This window comes from Engraulis encrasicolus, chromosome 16 (genome assembly GCF_034702125.1).
Source record: "Engraulis encrasicolus isolate BLACKSEA-1 chromosome 16, IST_EnEncr_1.0, whole genome shotgun sequence".
In the NCBI taxonomy this organism is placed as follows: domain Eukaryota; kingdom Metazoa; phylum Chordata; class Actinopteri; order Clupeiformes; family Engraulidae; genus Engraulis; species Engraulis encrasicolus.
Window position 1 is genome coordinate 14,918,567 of NC_085872.1, and position 19,143 is coordinate 14,937,709.

Here is a 19,143-nt window from a genome sequence, read left to right on the forward strand (position 1 = left end):
TCCACCCATGTCAATTGCTGTGACCAGGAGTGAGGGTTGCGGGACGACATGCATCGCAGTGCCTTCTCAAGCTCCTGATTTGTCCGCTCTGACTGCCCATTGGATTGGGGATGAAATCCAGAAGTTAGACTGACTGTGGCTTCCCAGCAGGTGGCAGAACTCCTTCCAAAAGGCAGAGGAGAATTGTGGGGCCACGGTCAGAAACTACATCCTTGGGCAGACCGTGGATGCGGAAGAACGTGTTCCAGGACCACCTGGGCAGTCTCCTTGGCGGTTGGGGAGCTTGGGGAGAGGAATGAAGTGTGCCATTTTGCTGAATCTGTCGACTATGGTGAGAATGACAGTCATACCGCTGGAAGGGGGCAGGCCCGTAACAAAGTCAAGGGAGATGTGAGACCAGGGACGTGTGGGCACAGGCAGGGGCTGCAGCAATCCGGCTGGGGGCTGGCAGGACGACTTGTTTTGGCTGCAGATGGACAGGCTTGGACGAATTCCCGTACATCCTTTTTCAGAGAGGGCCACCAGAATCTCTGGTCAAGCAGGTCGTAGGTGCGGTTGGAGCCAGGGTGACAGGCTAGGCGGGAGTCGTGTCCCCATTGAATGACCTGGGACCTGAGATTTTTCGGGAACAAAGAGGCGGTCAACTGGACAAGTGCTGGGACCTGGCTGGTTACGAAGAGCTTTCAGCACCCGTTCTTCGACATCCCAGGTCAGAGCTGCTACAATGCAGGGACTGGGCAGAATCGGTGCAGGATCCCTGGAGGGAGTGTCACCTTTCTGGAATTGGCGGGAGAGGGCATCTGGCTTGGTGTTGCGTGATCCAGGCCGGTATGACAGAGTGAAGTTAAACCGCGTGAAGAAGAGGGCCCAGCGGGACTGCCTGGAGTTCAACCGTTTGGCCGTGCGGATGTACTCCAAGTTTTTATGATCAGTCCAAACGAGGAATGGGATGGTGGACCCCTCCAGCCAGTGACGCCACTCCTCCAGGGCAAGCTTTACAGCTAGCAGCTCTCGGTTCCCTATGTCATAATTGCACTCAGCGGGGGACAACCGACGTGAGAAAAACGCACAGGGATGGAGCTTTTTATCCTCTGCAGCCCACTGGGAAATCACAGCACCAACTCCCACATTCAGAGGCATCCACCTCCACAATGAATTGCCGGTCCACATCAGGCATCTGGAGAATGGGAGCGGAGGTGAACCTTGCCTTAAGGATACTGAAGGCCTTGTCGGCTGCTGGGGTCCAGGTGAAGGGTTGCTTGGTGCTGGTTAGAGCAGTCAGAGGGGGCGGCAACAGTACTGTAGTTCCTGACAAAACTTTCTATAAAAGTTAGCAAACCCCAAGAACTGCTGCAGCTTCTTTCTGTTCTCCGGAACTGGCCATGAACTGACTGCAGACACCTTGGCTGGATCCATTTGGATACTTCCCTCTGCCACAATGTACCCCAGGAAGGCCACAGTCTTGACGTGAAACTCACATTTTTCCGCCTTGACATAAAGGGAATTCTCCAGGAGACGGTGAAGGACTTGCTGGACATGGCGGGTGTGGTCAGACAGGCTTCTGGAGAATATTAAAATGTCATCGAGGTAAATGAAGACAAATTGGTTTAACATGTCCCGCAGCACGTCGTTCACAAGAGCCTGGAACACACCAGGAGCATTTGTGAGGCCAAAGGGCATAACCAGATACTCGTAGTGGCCTGTTGGTGTATTGAATGCGGTCTTCCATTCATCCCCCTCCCGGATCCGCACTAGGTGGTATGCGTTTCTGAGATCCAATTTGGTAAAGACTGTAGCTCCCTGGAGGCAACTCAAAGGCAGAGGTGAGCAAAGGCAGAGGGTAAACGGTTCTTCACCGTGATGTCGTTGAGGCCCCTGTAATCGATGCAGGGGCGAAGGGATCCGTCTTTCTTCCCCACAAAGAAGAAGCCGGCACCAGCAGGAGATGAAGATGGACGGATTAACCCTGCGGACAGAGAGTCATTGATGTAGTCCTCCATGGACTGTCTCTCAGGAGCAGACAATGAATAGAGGCGGCCCTTGGGAGGAGCTGTTCCAGGGAGGAGGTCGATGGCACAGTCGTATGGCCGGTGAGGGGGCAGGCATGTGGCTCTTGCTTTGTTGAACACTTCTCTGAGACTGTGGTAGCATTCCGGACATTGGCAAGGTCTGGAGCATAGTTTGGTGGGTACTGGCGTTTGGGTAAGCCGGCAGCAAGCAGGCAGGTTCGATGGCAGTCCTCTCTCCCCACGCCCTGATCACCCCGGTCACCCAGTCGAGCTGAGGGTTGTGCCGGCGGAGCCATGGGTAACCCAGGATGAGGGGCTGGCCCGGGGAATGGAGCAGGTGAAACTGGATGGTTTCTTGATGGTTTCCGGACAGATTCATTGAGACAGGGGCCGTGACATGAGTGACCGATCCGAGTAAGTGTCCATCCAGCGCCGGCAGGAATAGGGGGGGTCAAACGGTGGCTCTCTAGTCCCAGTTGGCGTGCCAGCTTGATGTCTATTATGTTGGCTTCGGCACCAGAATCCACCAGAGCAGCCAGGGTGTGAGTTGAGTCAGAGAGACAGAGGTGAACTTGCAGCAGGGGTTTGCGGTCGGAGGACTGGACGGTCATTGAGCTCAACCGGACTCCCCTAGGTCCGGTGAGCTTCGGCTTTTAAAGGACAGGTGGCAACACGATGTGAATCACCGCCACAGTAGAGACAGAGGTTTGAGGTGAAGCGGCGCTGGCGTTCGGCTGGAGTGAGACAGGCTCGCCCAATTTCCATGGGCTCAGACTGGTCAAGCTGGCTTGGTTGGGTAGCAGTAGGTGGCAGGGGCCCAGTCGAATTTCTCCGAATGCCAGTGGTTGGTGGATTTTTGGCGCCCCCTCTCACGACGGCGGGTCTGTATTCTTCTGTCGATCTGGACAGCCAGTGCGATGGCTTCATCAAGGGTGGAAGGCAGTTCATGGGAGACCAACTCATCCTTGATATTGTCGGCCAAGCTATGGAAGAATGCGTCCACCAACAATGGTGTGCTCCAAGAGCATTGTCTTGCCAGGCTTCAGAAGTCGATGGAATGGTCTGCAACTGTTCGTCTGCCTTGCCGAATACTGAAAAGCTCACGGGATGCCTCTGCGGTTGGAGAATCCAAGTCAAACACTTTCAGCATCTCCTCAGCAAACAGGTCGAAGGTTGCACATGCAGGGGTCTGGCGTTCAAACTCTGCTGTTCCCCAGAGTCGAGCTCGGCCCGTCAGGTGTGTGATGGCATAACCGACTTTAGCCCCTTCCGTGGCAAAGGTCCTTGGCTGCAAGGAAAACTGAAGTCGGCAGCTAATCAGGAATGGCCGGACCTGGGATGAATCGCCGTTGAACCGCTCTGGGTTTCCAATCTTGGGTTCTGGGGCAAGCGCCGCGGCTGCAGTGGCAGGGGCAGATTACTCTGGGGCTGTGCTGGTGGGCAGACTGACTGGAGCTGGACCGGAGGGGAAAATGGCTGGAGCTGGGCTGGCGGGCAGAACGGCTGGGGCAAGGCCGGCAGGTAGAGCGGCTGGGTTAAGGTTGGTGAGGAGCTGGATGATTAAGCCGAGTTGTTGTTGCTGGTGCTGGACCTGTTGCTGTTGCTGCTGGAACTGCTGCTGTTGCTGCTGGAACTGCTGATGTTGTTGGTAGCCGACCTGTAGCAGGGAGGCAATGTCGCCGCTCATGCGGGTTACCTCTCTCTCAGCATTTTCCAGACGTTGCATGGCGGTGGGTTGCTCAGGCTCATCGGTTTCCATGTTGGGGGAAGTGTGCGCTGGGTCCATAGTGGTCAGATCGTACTGTCACGGTTCAGACAGACGACCAGAGGACCACAATTGCGTCACACAGAAAGTTTATTGAAAACTTGAGGGGGAAGGGAAGTTGGGAGAGTGAGGGTTCTGCTGGTTCCAAGAGTTACCGGGATTCCAGGGTTCGTCCAACGTGCTGTGTGTGCGTCCCCCCCAGTGGCAGAGATGAGTCCAAAGGAGCCGGTGGTAGGTGGTCCGGAAGTCCTGGGGGGGGGAACACAAACACAACAGCACGGTGAAACAGGGCAGAAGTACAGTTCAGGGAGAATCCAAAATCGTTGTGCAGAGACAGAAGGCTGGTCAGAATTACCGGGGTAGAAGAGTAGTCAAGAGTCGTGCAGGCAGAAGGCAGGTCGGGTTTTCCGGGGCAGAAGAGTAGTCAGGATACAGGCAGGTTCAGGGTCAAGATACAGGAGTCAGAGAGAAGACAGCAAACTGGTTCCGGGTGTGGAATTGCAGACGATCTGACAAAGTTGAGCTGTGAGAAGAGGCTTTAAATACTGGGAGAGGTTAGTGGGTAATGCAGCGCAGCTGGCAGAGTAATCAGAGCAGAGTGGTGCAAGGAGAGGTTGGTGAGTGGATAATGTAGCGCAGCTGGCCAGGTAATTAGAGCAGAGCAGGGAAGAGACAGGTGGAACTAGTTTGGGTGAGTAGAGAGAGCGGTGAGTAGAGTGGCAGGTAATGGGAACCAATTAAGGTGGTGAACTGGTGGAGTGAGAGGGCTCATGACAGCAATGTAATCTTGTGTCTTCTATCTAGTCCTTTTGCTGACAGGTATGGAAAGTGCAAGCCTTCTCCAGCTCTGAAACACAATTGCACAGGAGACCAACACCTTAAAAGAAAAGAACATACTTAACAAGAACATGTGTCTGATCTTGTTGATTGGTTCATACCACTGAGTCTTGAGAAAGCGGCTAAAACATGTCTCAGCAATAAACTGCCAATTCTGTTGAAAATAAACTACATTTTAATGAACAAAATGAATCCAGGTAAAGACCCAGGGGTATGTTACACAAATGTACAGTCGTTTGAAATATTTAAGTGTAATTTTATTACTTTTCATGGCTATAAACCTGCCCACACCCTGTAAAAACAGCTGTCCCAAGGACAGACATCATCATTTCAATTGACTTCAAATGTAAAAATCACTGATATTATTGAATAATATCACCATGATGTGAAAGTCCATATTGAAGTGGTTCTGCAGATATGCGCATAGTGCGTGTAAAGCAATATTTACTACTATTTTCTGATTGCTCAAAGTTTCTCCAGCATATTAGTCACCACCGTCAGATTTTTTTTTAAAAAAAGACAATAAAATCAGGTATGCACAAGGTCATTGTCATTACTTCGGACCCCTTTTCAAAACGTTAGCTCTACTGAATACTTCACCATCACTGAAGCTCCTGTAAGTTTACTAATTTCTCCTCAATTTGTTGATTTGTTTGGACACGGTTACTGTCCCAACCATAAACTGTCAACACCGTCAGGGGTTTTAATAGTATTATGTTACATTAATGTTAATTATATATACTTTTTCAGAAGCGGCATGAAGCCCCTAAGAAACAGAGCGAAAACGAAGTGGCTAATGTGAGCAAAAAATGCATAATATGTAAAAGAGTGCTTTTTTGTCTCACATGCTTTTTTGTCTCAGATGTCACCACCGTCAGATTTTGTTCCGCTCATCATCTTGTTCCATATTTTACTAAATTGTGCTGGGTAATGAAACATTACCAGACATGTTAGTAATAATTGTGACCCAAACTTATACTCCAGCCTCCACTGAGGTGCATTTGGAGGGTTTTTTGTCACAAAACCTCACGGTGGTGACATCTGATGTAGTTCACAAAAAAGCATGTGTTTTACATGTTTTACAAGTTTTAAGAATATGCTTCCAATAAGTATTTACAATTATGTTGAATTGTAAAAGTAATTCACTTAAATACAGTAAACATGTTTTTTTTTACTTCTAATTCTGTCTGACGCTGGTGACAAAACCAAGAAAGAGCCCATTTTATGAAAAATGTAAAACATGGGGAGCTTGGCCAATAAATTCACTGCACAGCCAAGACCCTCATCTATGATAATACACCTCTATATTTTGGATTTGAACAACTTGAAACCTGTTTATGCCACATTTTCAACAATCTAGGCCTACTTCCTACAGTATCTAACAAATGAAGAAAAAACACATGCACAAACATACTGTGCACACACTAAAATAATGTGTTTATACTAGATGTCATTGACTTGAGAGGGCTATTTATTTTGCTAAATGTAGGTAATAATTAGGTCACTTTCACCACCTTCAGATTACTGTCACCACCGTCAGTTCTTAAGTCACCACCGTAAGAAGGAGTTTGGGACATTTTGAATGAATGTCCTTACAAAATTTTCCTTTGGAGTTAGGCATTAAGTAAGCATTGTCTGACAGCGCATATTTTTAAATTAGAACACATGAAGTAGTATAGTATTAAAATAGAATGAAAGTGAGTTTTCAACATTTAAAGGCGTATGTGTGAACCAAAAAACACACACAATCACTTAAAAACTCCAGATACATATGCAACCAAATCAATACACTTTGTATTGCTTTTAATTGTCTCTGACGGTGTTGACAAAAAACAAAGTATGATCGGAGAAAAACCTGATTTCCGAAAAAAAATAAAAATGGGGAGATTGGCCTTGTGCATTTCTGAAAAGCCAAGACCTTTGTCTACGAGGATATACCATATTATTTTGTAATTCACTTCACTTTTTTCTTTCAAGATTACAACCTGTTTTAGCCACTTTCTCAAGAATCTGTGCATACCTGAGATACTCTCTGCACAACATCTCAGACCAGTCATGACTGCCATGTATACAGCGCCCAAGAAATCCTTGTAGTTCTTCTCAGGCATTTCCTGGAGACATCTTGTGTCATCGTTGAAGAGCAGATTCTTTCCAAAGTTGGTGGCAAACATTCCGTTGCCTTCAGGTCTGGACTGAAATGATAACACATAGTTAAATTGCAAATCCAAATGTTTTTATGGGCAAAAGTTGTCTTACTTTGTCTTTGCAAAATCAAGTTATTCATTGTGTGCCCCCAGCCAACCTGTTGATCTCTGAGCATTGCCACCACGTCAGCGCGCCTCTCTGGACGAGTCACCACAGCGTGTGCTGGTGACTCGGCCAAGAAGCCGTTTTTATAGTCGTCAATCTCTGCCTCGCACCCGGGAGCAATGACCTTGAAATCTGACTTTTTCACACCGCTAGCCCAGGATGGAGCATCCGCTGGAACAAACAGATACAGAGTTGTGATACTTCATAAAATATACTGGATTATTAGACGGAAATGCTGTACAGGGACTCTATAACGCCCCCTAAAATGTATAGGGGCGGGGCCGGTATACAGTACATGCTGCGGACCCCTCGGTTGGTGGGGCTGTCTATCTCACTAGGACAAACAAAGAGATCAATACGATAACATGGCCACGCCCAACAGAAGATAATTGAAGATAATTGGACTTTTTTGGGGTGTGATGTAGGCTACTTATACTACATCCGTACATCTCATGTGCTTCATATTTTTTGTACATGAGCTCAAGGCATTGATGATGAAGTGTTTGTTCTTACCTGGCTCAGTGCAGTTTGGTGTGGGTGACCCAGGGGGCACCTTGGTGTCGTCTATCTCCTGTCCCTGGCTGTCCACGCACCAGCAGTAACCCGTAGACCCGTAGCACTGGAGCGGCCGGTACTGACCCTGCTCATCACACTGAGGCACGAAGGCTCCCGGTCCATGCAGAGAACCCAGGACTTTGTCGCGCTCACACTGGGTCTTGGGACGGTCTGGGAAGGAAGGAAGAACAGAGGGGAACCAGGAGAGAGGGAACCAAGACAGAGTAGAGAGAGAACCTAGTGAGGTGCTGAGGATACAGGGGCAGCCATGGTGTAAAGGTTAAGGAGTTGGGCTGTAGATCAAAGGGTTGAAGATTCAATCCCCACTCTTGCCAATCCCTTCCATGTAATGCCTGAGCTACCTTTGAGCAAGGCACCTAACCCCACATTGCTCCAGGGACTGTAACCAATACTCTGTAATAGCTGTATACTCTTGTCATTGTGTGTGTGTGTGTGTGTGTGTGTGTGTGTGTGTGTGTGTGTGTGTGTGTGTGTGTGTGTGTGTGTGTGTGTGTGTGTGTGTGTGTGTGTGGTGATTTTATGTGTAATGGAGGTGGGGGGGGTGGGTACAGTTGATTGTGTGTGTGTGTGTGTGTGTGTGTGTGTGTGTGTGTGTGTGTGTGTGTGTGTGTGTGTGTGTGTGTGTGTGTGTGTGTGTGTGGTGTGTGTGTGTGTGAGGGGGGTGGGGGCAGTTGACTTTGTTTGTGTGTGTGTGTGTGTGTGTGTGTGTGTGTGTGTGTGTGTGTGTGTGTGTGTGTGTGTGTGTGTGTGTGTGTGTGTGTGTGTGTGAGGGGGGGGGCTGTTGTACATGCTTTATCAAATTGATTAATTAGTGGACGAATGGACGAGTTACTGTACATTAATATAGGATTAGGTATGTGTACGTATATTGTGGTCTAATCTTCATAGATTAAATTAATGGCTTGGATGAATGGATAGGTTGCATTTTAAAATAACAATAAAAACAGTTTTTTATATTTTACTTTAAAAGCCCTTCTAGGGACGGGCATTGGAAATTAGCCTATGGCTACAAATGCTATGACGCTTATGTGTTAGGTTGTTGTACCTAAACCATAAACCATGAACCATAACTGAACTGAACTGAATAGCTGTATATATAATAGCTGTACCATTATAGCCATTATCTCCACCCACATTTTATTTTTAAGAGTGCTGTATTGGGTCAGTTCATGTTACCATGTGTAGTGCCACATGCAGTATTCCACTTCTTCATGACATTCACGAAAAGTGCAGATACACCCAGCTTCTGTGAACCTTGCTTTGACAAACAAAAAGGTTGATGGGGGCGGCATGCTCCGACCCTGAATCGTAGGCGTGAGGGCCCGTCATCACCGCTTGCGGCTTTAATTAGGGTCCGAGCACCGAAGGGGTGCTGCTCAGACACTTATGGCATTTGGTACGCAAATCAGAAATGGCCACCGCTACTCAGACACTGCTAGAAATTAGGTATTTATGCATTAAGGGGCGGGGCAAGCTTACAGTACGAGCTACAGACTCCATCTCAGGTGGGGTTGTGTATTTCATTAAGATATACAAAAAAGTGGGGCGCTGTGGCGCAGCGGGCACCCAGGTTCAAATCCGGCCTGGGTCATTTCCCAACCCTGCCCCATCTCTCTCTCCACACTCACTTCCTGTCAGTCTTCACCGTCCTATCTGAAATAGAGGGAAAAAGCCCATAAAAAATATCTAATTTTTTTTTTAAGAAGTCGAACAAATAAGGTCGATGCAATGCCATGGACACACCCAACAGGAAGTGAGAGAAAGTCCAAAGAGAGTTGACTTTTTAATCTACTTGTCCTACACCGTGCATCCGATGGACTTCATATTGTTTGTTTGTTTTTTATATCTTGTGTGACATAGCAAAATTATGGCTTTACGAATGTAGGAATCATATAAAAAAAAATGAAAATTCATTATGCAGCATTTCCAAACATGGTCCTTTCACACGCTAATTTGTATGATGACTATGAACATTTCTTTGTGACTGAAATGGCAATCTGACATAGCGCTACCTTATGGTAGATGAATGAAATGCTAGAATTTAAGTTAGTATCGTATTTTGACAGGATTAATTGTTGCCATGGTTGTATATACTTTCCCTTTTTAGTGCATGTTACATGAAAGTTAGTAAATTGTGTGGGTGGCATGCCCCGCCCCTGCAACGTAGGTGCGAGGGCCCGTCATTGCCACTTTGCCAGCTTTAATTCATTCATTTTTTTAATTGCCTCTGCTGAAATTTCTATTACGGGACAAGTTGCATAGTATTTTGAGTAATGTGTAAGGTCCATTGTTGTAAGGTTGCATACTGACAATGTCTTTGTTAAGTGCATTATATATCATAAAAACTGAAATAATCTGGGTAGAATGTGCATTTTGGGTTTTGGTGTGCATGCGTGTACAAAATTTTAGCATAATTGAAGGAAATGGGCTTGTAAGACATGTAGTATACCCTTTGAATAACTATTGTAAATAATTCCGGCCTGAATTAAGGTAAGATCTCTCTCACAGGTACCTTGATCATACTGCTCCACCATGACAGGAACTAATCCACACTTCCCAGCAGTATAGACTTCTCCTCCATCAACAGCTACGGCATCCGCCTTTTCGTGCTGCAAATAAATAGATATCCCCTTGATGAGTTGCACCTCTATTTTTAAAACAAATGCTTGTGGTTCAAGGACAGGATTTAGCATGCCCATAGCCAGCATTCTATACCAGATTGAGACAAAATCCAAATTAGACAAATAACAGAAACAGCTGGAAACATCAACATTTTGTTGGGAACAACTCTATTACATTACACAACTCACAAAATGTGTAGATGTGCAAATGTACAAATGATTTCATGTTTATCTTTATTATATGTTGTTTCATATATGCTCATATGTTAATACTCACTATTATCATCCTCAAGCAGTCATCCACAGAGTCTGCTACAACACACTCAACGGCGCCTCCACTTCTGGCAGACCAGTTCTCACACTTGTTTTTCTCTCCTTTTTTGGCACACCATATAATGGGCTTAGGCGTGCTCGAACTCTCCGACTCTACAAATATTAATAAAAACAACACATCCACAAAATCATGAAAAAAATATAAGTTGTGGTTAAGGAACCTAAACACACTGGCACAGAGTTTGTTTTAAAATCCTGACATGACAAAAGTCAACTGAGCCATGAAAATGTCAGTTGATCATATCTATTAAATTGCAAATTATCATTATTGACTGTGTTGTATTGGTACATGATTAAAAGAAAATGACTTTTGGTATGAAGCAATTTCATCTAGAGGCAACACTTCACATTTGTATACCGTGTCGACAGAGAGGAAGAGGGACAGACTTGTGTCTTCATTCACCTTTTGTTAGGAAACGAGTAACCCTCATGTACTCAGCCCCCAGGTAAAGGAAACTGTCCATAATGCTTGGAAGCCTAACCAGTTCCTGTATTCCATCTTTGAATAGTAGATCCTTGCCTCCATGTGCTGCAGAGGAGAAGAGTTGCTCTTTCTGGAGAGCAACACACAATTAAATTATTATTAAGATTTAAAAAAAAATACATATATAAAGAGCTCATGTTGACATTTTAAGTGTAGAATCCAGTGTACGTCCACTGTAATTGTGACGGGTTACCAATTGTAATTTTAGAGTTTGCTTTAGCCATATTTTACACAATGCCTGTTATGGTATGGTATTTGTGTAATTCTATTGTGTCCATGTGAGGGCGGCATGTAGTAAAATTATGATTTTTGAAGGAATGCACGCTGCCCACCATCAAACAAATGTTGAGAACCACAGACATAATATGGTTCAGCAGGTATGTTAATCTCTGAAAATATCAGAATAACTTACCGGAATTTTCTTCAACATTTCTTCGATGCGGTCAGCCAGCTCTGGGTCTTTGCGACTGACCACAGCATGGGCAGGCACTCTGGCAAAATGGCATTTCTTGTAATCATCCATGGCTGCTCTTGTGCCATCTTTACACAGAAGCTCATAGTTGGGTTTTTCATCATCTAAATAAAGAGAGAAAAAATAGCATTGAATTGCCAACACAGTGCCTAAAATCATATTAAGTAATCCAGACTAACTGATAAAACAATAACATAAGGGATTAGCCACTGTGAGTGAAGAAGGCCTCTCTGCTTCTTGTTAAATCCAATCCAACCACTAGGCCTATGGTATGCTATGATATAATAACCATCAGCCACTATGCTATGATATTGTATAAGTATATCCTTGGCAATAACAGCTTCTGATAGTACCCTTTGATACAACTTCTTGTTCAGCATGCACGGCTGGTGTAATGTTGACTGGCAGCTAAAGCTGCTTTCACAAGCATGTTACAAAACCCCATGGTCTGACTCACCAGGGACAGTCACATGCTTTATGAATGCCACATCTCCACGACCATCCTTAAGACACCTGAATAGACATTAGTAAACATTAGGCACCTAAAATTGAATTCATTTAAGAAGGTACTGGCTGAAGCAAAAAACATCTTATCTGGATCATGACTTTGGCTGCACGAGGCTGTTCTACGCACCTGAAAGCTCCATCATAACCATAGTATGGTTCTGCGGGGGAACGGGGGCAGGCAGGGTTCTGACACAGCTTGCACAAGTTGGAGCCTTTTGTTGCTCCAGGGACACAACTTTCAGAGAAAAACTCCATCACAGCTACGACAAGAATACAAAGGTAAATTGACTGCATTTATATAGCGCCTTTCTTCCCCTTCGAGCACTCAAAGCGCTTTACATTGCATGCCTCATATTCACCCCTTCACACTCACATTCACACACCGGTGGCGGTGGCTGCCAACAGGTGCAACTTGGGGTTAAGTATCTTGCTGAAGGACATATCAATGGGGTCAGGCAGAGCTTTTGGGTATCTCCTCTACCACCTGAGCCACCACCACCAGGTGGATAAACATTAACGTTACAGAAATTGGACTGATCTAATGACAAAATGTGCAGCATTTATGTTGTGGCTTACACCTGCAACAGTCGTGTTCTTCACTTACCCTCCTCCAAAGGCTTGTCCTCAATGCCCTTCCACTGGATCTTGCCCATGGTCCCCAGGGTGCCAATGGGGATGTTCCAACCAGCAGACTTGCCAAGACCTGTGTGGCAGGACTTCTTCCCTTGCAGGTTATTGATCGTTATATCAGAATCCTTCTTCACCACCGCAATAGCATAGTAACATGTATCGGAACCTAGAAATAGTAGAGAGGGGAAGCAGGTGCGTTATGATATGAGTCTGAGAGTAACTAGTGAATTTTACAACTACATTTGGACAGCAAGATATGCAGTCATACTAGCGCCATAGTGCTCTGCCAGGATGGGATGCAGTTTGTAGTTCTCAAGGCCAGCGGTATAGATGTCTCCACCATCAAGTGTGACGGCGTCTGCGTTGTTATCCTGTAAATCATAACAATTGAAGAGAAATGGAACACAGGAAAAATGTCAGTGTCAATTCACAGTATTGACAACTATGCGCAGCGACTGTCTGAAATGTTATATGAACCTTACTTTGATAGCTTGGATACATCTTTCCGCACTCTCTAAACGCGTGCACTGGAGAGCTACTCCTGGTAACTTGGAGAAGGCGTCGCACTTTTTATACTCTGGGTCCGACTTGGTGCACCACCTCACTGTGACATATGAAGATGCTGCGGTATCAGCAGCTGTAACGACAAATCCAGGACACCTATTAAAATGAGTTTGCTGTGCCATTAAAGTGGGCATGGTAATACACGCACGCATGCACGCACACACACACACACACACACACACTCCATAGAAAAACGTCTGAACATTACCCAGCATGACTAAAAGCCAAGAAATCATGATGACACCGTCGAGAGGCTCCGAAAGACAGGTCGAATATGAGGAGATGCGCGTTTATATAGAGTTGATACCTCTGGAGTTGAGTCATCGGCTACGGCAGGTGGAGTTAGAGGTTTGAAACCGTTGTTTGTCATCTCTGGAGAACCAGGGACTGCTGTACTCTAAAGGGTATGGGTACATAAAAACACAATGTTCTCAAAAGGCTTAAGGCTTTCTAATTCAGACTGGGCTGTAGCTGGATGACAAACATGAAAGCGCAATGATAAATTCCCATGTATATGGGGGTGTATTTTGGAACTATTTGCAGGTTAAGGTACAACCTGGACTAGAATCAATAACTCTGTCATCACCTTCTACAGAGGAGCTCAATTCAGAGGAAACAGGTCGATTCGTCCATTTGCGTTTTGGCAGCAGTTATTACGTCCACAATGCAATTGTTTCGTCCACTGGTAACAGTTGTTTCGTCCAGGCTATATCGTCTTGAGCAACAGAAGCTTCTAGCTCTTCTTTTTTGTATTATTGTAGGCCTGCGTTATTATAAAATAGAAATCAACTCTACTGGTCAGTCTCCACGAGTAGGCCTAGGCTATATATACTTTGGTTTAATCACAAACAACGGTGAAGCTGCGTACCGAAGTGAGATAAACAACCTCATGAATTGATGTAAAGTAACAACCTATCTCTAAATGTGCCCACGGAATTAATAATTGACTATAGGTGAAAAGAACACCAGTTGGAAACCATTAACATCAATGGTGAGACAGTGGAGAGCGTGAGAGACCAAGTTCCTTGGTGTTACCATCTCAGAAGACCTCACCTGGGACAGTCACATTGAGCACATTGTCAAGAAATGACAGCAATGTCTGTACCACCTCAGACGATTGAGGAAGTTTTGTATGTGACCCAAGATCGAGGTCTTTTTACAGAGGCACCACTGAGAGCATCTTGACTGGACTAAAACTGCTCTCAACACAACAGAAAAGTACTTAAGAGTTGTGCGTAGGCCTACAGCACAGAACATTTGCGGTTGTGACCTATCCTCTATAATGGAGTTATTTGAGGGAAGATGCATTAGGAGGGCAAAAACAAATCTTGAATATTCCTAGTCATCCCAACCATAGAGTATTTGAGCTATTACTATCTGGCAAACGGTAGCATATATACGTTTGAAAGCTGATGTAACCCCTATGTTGATGGAACAAAGCTAAATAATGTTGATGAGTTTAAATATTTAGGTGTGACCTTAGATTCTACTCTTGGTTTTAAGAAACACATTAAAAAGCTGGGAAATACTGTAAAGTATAGCATATCAAATTTTAGACATATCCGTAACTCTCTGAGTATTGATGCTGCTGTGACTTATGTCAATGCTATGATTATGTCCCACCTGCATTATTGTTTATCAAGCTGGTCCCAGGCCAACAAGACTGTCTTAAAATCCATTGATTCACTATACAAGCAGGCCCTGAAGATCCTAGATAGAAGATCTTCTCAGTACCACCATTGTCCTATACTGAGCAAGTATAATATGCTCAGCCTTGAAAACATCATACAATTTTCTGATCTGTGGCTAATCCATAAAATTATTCACAATGCAGCACCCCCACCCCTAAGAACATTTGTTCAACCCTGCTCTGAATTGATGAGCAGAACGTCAAGATCCACCATTAGGGGTGATTGTAGTCTCCCAATCCGACGAACTGCTTTTGCTCAGTCAGCCTTCTCCTTCAGGGCAACCAAAACATGGAATAGTCTACCCAGTAACCTAAAAAGTATTACTGATTATCAGGCCTTCTCAAGGGCTGTGAAAAAATGGATATTAACCAACCAGTCTTGTCAACATTAATCATATGTTTTTAAAATATGACTCACACTGTATGCCATTTTAATGTGTGTGTGTGTGTGGGTGTGTGTGTGTATGTGTTTGACCTATGGCCTATGGATGTGCTTACTTGTTTATATCTTGGTTATGTTATTGTATTTTAATATTTGTTTTACCTGTCCAGGGACTGCAGATGGAAATTAGCTATATAGCTATAATCTGGCACAAGCCATCTTTTTACTTCTGTAATCAATGTGTATTGTGCATGGTCCCTGTTGAACTAAACTAAATAAACTAAACTAACTAAACTATAGAAATAGGGCTACTAAATGCAGTATCCCAGGCCAGGTATTGTCTTATAGTGGTCAGTCTGACCCTTCCGTCTACTCTCTCTCCTTCAACTCAATCTTTTCCCTGCTGGACATGAGTTCGTGAGCTCCTTACATTCTGACAAATATCACGATAATTTACCCTCTTAACCCATTGACGCCTAAGGCACCTGCAAAAAAGGGTACTGAATGCCTGAGCCCTTTTTAAGAAAAGCTGCCCTCAGCCTATAAAAAACCTAAATATCTCAGCTTCTGGAGCACATAAAAATATGCACTGAGTTGCATTTAGACGCTAAGACCCTCATCTTTCATTAGACTGTGTTCATTCATCTCAAATAAACAGAGATTTTTAATCAAGTTGTCTCAAATCTCATGAGCCTGAATGTTGCGTAATGCAGCTCCAGGCACCAGGGCCAATGTTGCGCAACGCAACATCAGGCATCAATGGGTTAAACGGTCTACTTTTCCTAAAAATAGTGATATAAGTTACCCTCCTAGGTGAATCCGATGTTCAACCGCGTCGACAAATTGTATCATACGAGTTTTATGTGATGAGAATCTCCGGTGAGTGAACACGTTTTGTCCATGCTAGTATTAGCTATGGTAGCATGTCATTTTTCTGACGCCTCTTTGGTCCGACGCATCAATATTCCGAAAATTTCCCATTGATCCTACAGCCCATTAACTCGAAATAATTAAATGAAACCCTTTGCTCCGACAGTCGGTCGGTCATCCTAATTCCCCAGGTCATATGTCCTGCTCCTGCTTTCCTCGGTCCTAAAGACTTCAGCTGCATGGGCTGCGATGAGCTCATAGATTGCGCTTGTCAAGCTATGCCCTTACCAAAACCACCCCTTAACCTGTCATTAATGCAGTGTTTCCAAGTTTTACAATTGTGCCCTACCCAAAACCATTCCTAAGCCTAACCTGTCAGTATTTGATTAATGCAATGTTTCTGAGTTTTAAATTTGTGCCTTGACCAAATCTTTCCCTAAACCTAACCTGTCACAGACAGATGCATGACCATTGCACATATATCAGAGATGACGGTAATCTAACCTAAGGCAGCGTTTGGTTGGAACATTGGACTGTCGGGACAAAGGGTTTCATTTAATCGGGTAAAAGGTCTGCACAAGTGCACCTCAAACGGACCAGGGGAGAACACCAGTTTGAACACGGGGTCCGCTCATTTTTCCGACGCACCATTGGTCCGATGCATCAATGTTCCGAACATTTCCCATTGATCCTACAGCACTTAGTCTCAGATAACTTTTTACCAATTAAATGAAACCCTTTGTCCCGACAATCCAATGTTCCGACCAAAAGCTGCTTTAGATCACCGTCATCTCTGAAGCCTACGCAGTGGTCATGCTGCCGTCTGTGACAGGTTAGGTTTAGGGAAAGTTTTGGTCATGGCACAAATTTAAAACTCAGAAACATTGCAATAGCCTAGGCCTACTGACAGGTTAGGGTTAGGAATGGTTTTGGGTAGGGCACAATTGTAAAACTTGGCAACATTGCATTAATGACAGGTTATGTTTTGGGGTGGTTTTGGTAAGGGCACAGCAAGACCGACTCAGACAGCATCTATGTGCTCGTCGCAGCGCATGCAGCTGAAGTCTACTTGGCACCGGGAAAAGCAGGACATACGACCTGGGATGACGACCAACCCCAAACAGCCATTGGTCGGAACATTGAACTGTTGGAGCAAAGGGTTTCATTTAATGATTTCGAGTTAGTGGGCTGTAGGATTAATGGGAAATTTTCGGAATATTGACGAATCGGACCAAAGGGGTGTCGGAAAAATGACATGCTACATTTGAACACCTAGGCCATGTTTTAGTCTCGTAGATGCGACTAGCCCGTCCTTGGCTCACGTAGCCCGCCACCACAAGCTATTCGTTTCGTTAGTCCATTCAAATTAAGGAGTAGGTCCACTTCTCTTCTCCACAACGCGTTCTTCCACCAGCAATACAAACAAATCCAAAAGTGTAAAAGGGAGTCACGTCGGCTATGGGCAGGCTCTCACCCTGCTGCTTCCCGGCGTGACAATCAACCACCCAATGTTCACCTCCACCTGGCTTATATGGGTTGTCTCTCAACCCAAAACCAATGCCATTCTTCTCTTGGGCTGAGTGAGGTGTGTAATATGGTGGTGTAGTGTATAATCTACGTACTCTGACCTTTCCCTGACCTCTCACATCTTAAGAACATGCACTCAAAACCTGATTGTTTGAACAGCTCTGCGAACAGATTAATGCAGATCGTCTTGCATCGTGCAGTGTACATGAGGTGACGACAAACGATTTCGCCTCACGATCGTGCAATCGCAGGGTCGCAAGAAAATCAAAACTGTTTGAAATCCTGGTGGTGCCTCGTGACTAAATCGAGCAGTGCTACGGCCCGATTTGACACTACACATGCACAAGTTAAAGGGGTATGCCACTATTTTGGCGCTTAATACAGTTAAAATCGTTGGCTGGGGTTTATAAAGGTGGTAAAGTGTACACGGATCCATTGACTTCCACTAGCTTAGCGACATATTCCCTCTTTTAACTTGTCTTAAAGCAAGACAACGCTTAACATGAAAAATAAGACACTTTACCATCTTTATAAACCCCAGCCAACGATTTTAACTGTATTAAGCCCCAAAATAGTGGCATACCCCTTTAATAGGGCCGTGCAATTTGCTCTGGATCGCGTCCTCATCTCCACCTCAGGTGCGCATGTTCCCTCCTCTGCAGGCCCGAGAAACACACGTGTCGTGTCGCACCATCGGACCATTCTACTCGTATCCAACCGTCGGCTTATATAGTGTGAGGACTAGCGCTGATTAAAACCCGGATGATCCGTTTGGACAACCGGATAAAGACCTCCTCCGGACAGACCGGATGGCTGTCATGCATTGATCCGTCAAAGGCGGGTCAGACGGCATTTCATTAATATGTCAACAAAATGGCAGTTACAGCGCGAGAAATTGTGAAACCGGAATATATCCTCTTTAGTTGACTACAACAGCCATTCTCTAATATCTCAGTTTGCCGTTCAGTCACGAACACTCACTGAGTAGGCCTAAAACGGAACCAACTCCCGCCTCGTCATTCATCGAGCCTGTTTGATCCGTCCTGCCTGTTGTGGCCAATTGAGTCGCGGATCCCCACTCCCTATGTGTGTGCTTCTGACTGTTGAGGTCTAGCCTACATTTCTAAATGTTAACAGTGCTCTGCCAACGCTTTTACATCTCAGTCTGTAGGCTAGTGACTCTACTATCACCCACTGCGTTACAGCCAGGGCTCTAAATTAACACACGCCAACACGCCAAACACGGGTGAAAATTCATTTTGGCTAGTAGAAAAAAATACCTACCCGCCAATTTGGCTAGTAGCGCCCGAGTACAGTAACTTATGAACGGTAAACCGCTGCTCTGACGAACGTTATAGGGCGAGATTTCCTACATTACCCATGGACACTAGCATCACGACGTAGCCTCCCACCGTGGGCTTTCCAGTGCATCGAGCGTCAACTCCATGCTGTTGCGCACGCCAGGATTGAAAACATTTCAGACGACCAGCCTTCTGTCAGCTAAGCTGCGCTCACACTATTCTGACAGGCAGCTCTCCTCCTATGCTCTCGTCGTTTTCGCTACAA

General features: G+C 45.3%; 1 protein-coding gene across 1 annotated transcript in view; it reads right to left on the reverse strand.

Moving 5' to 3' along the window:
• Window positions 1-4,559: 4,559 nt before the first annotated feature.
• LOC134466000 (uncharacterized) overlaps window positions 4,560-19,143 on the reverse strand; it is a 46,594-nt gene continuing 32,010 nt past the window's right edge. The window contains exons 21-34 of the mRNA XM_063219899.1: window positions 13,317-13,370; window positions 13,027-13,181; window positions 12,813-12,915; window positions 12,519-12,710; window positions 12,042-12,174; window positions 11,865-11,920; window positions 11,348-11,511; window positions 10,855-11,005; window positions 10,396-10,544; window positions 10,010-10,106; window positions 7,435-7,647; window positions 6,914-7,092; window positions 6,632-6,803; window positions 4,560-4,621 (exon numbers count right to left, since the gene is read on the reverse strand). Coding sequence (XP_063075969.1) covers window positions 4,575-4,621; window positions 6,632-6,803; window positions 6,914-7,092; window positions 7,435-7,647; window positions 10,010-10,106; window positions 10,396-10,544; window positions 10,855-11,005; window positions 11,348-11,511; window positions 11,865-11,920; window positions 12,042-12,174; window positions 12,519-12,710; window positions 12,813-12,915; window positions 13,027-13,181; window positions 13,317-13,370 — 1,865 coding nt within the window. The 3' untranslated portion in view covers window positions 4,560-4,574. The remainder of the gene's footprint in view (window positions 4,622-6,631; window positions 6,804-6,913; window positions 7,093-7,434; window positions 7,648-10,009; window positions 10,107-10,395; window positions 10,545-10,854; window positions 11,006-11,347; window positions 11,512-11,864; window positions 11,921-12,041; window positions 12,175-12,518; window positions 12,711-12,812; window positions 12,916-13,026; window positions 13,182-13,316; window positions 13,371-19,143) is intronic.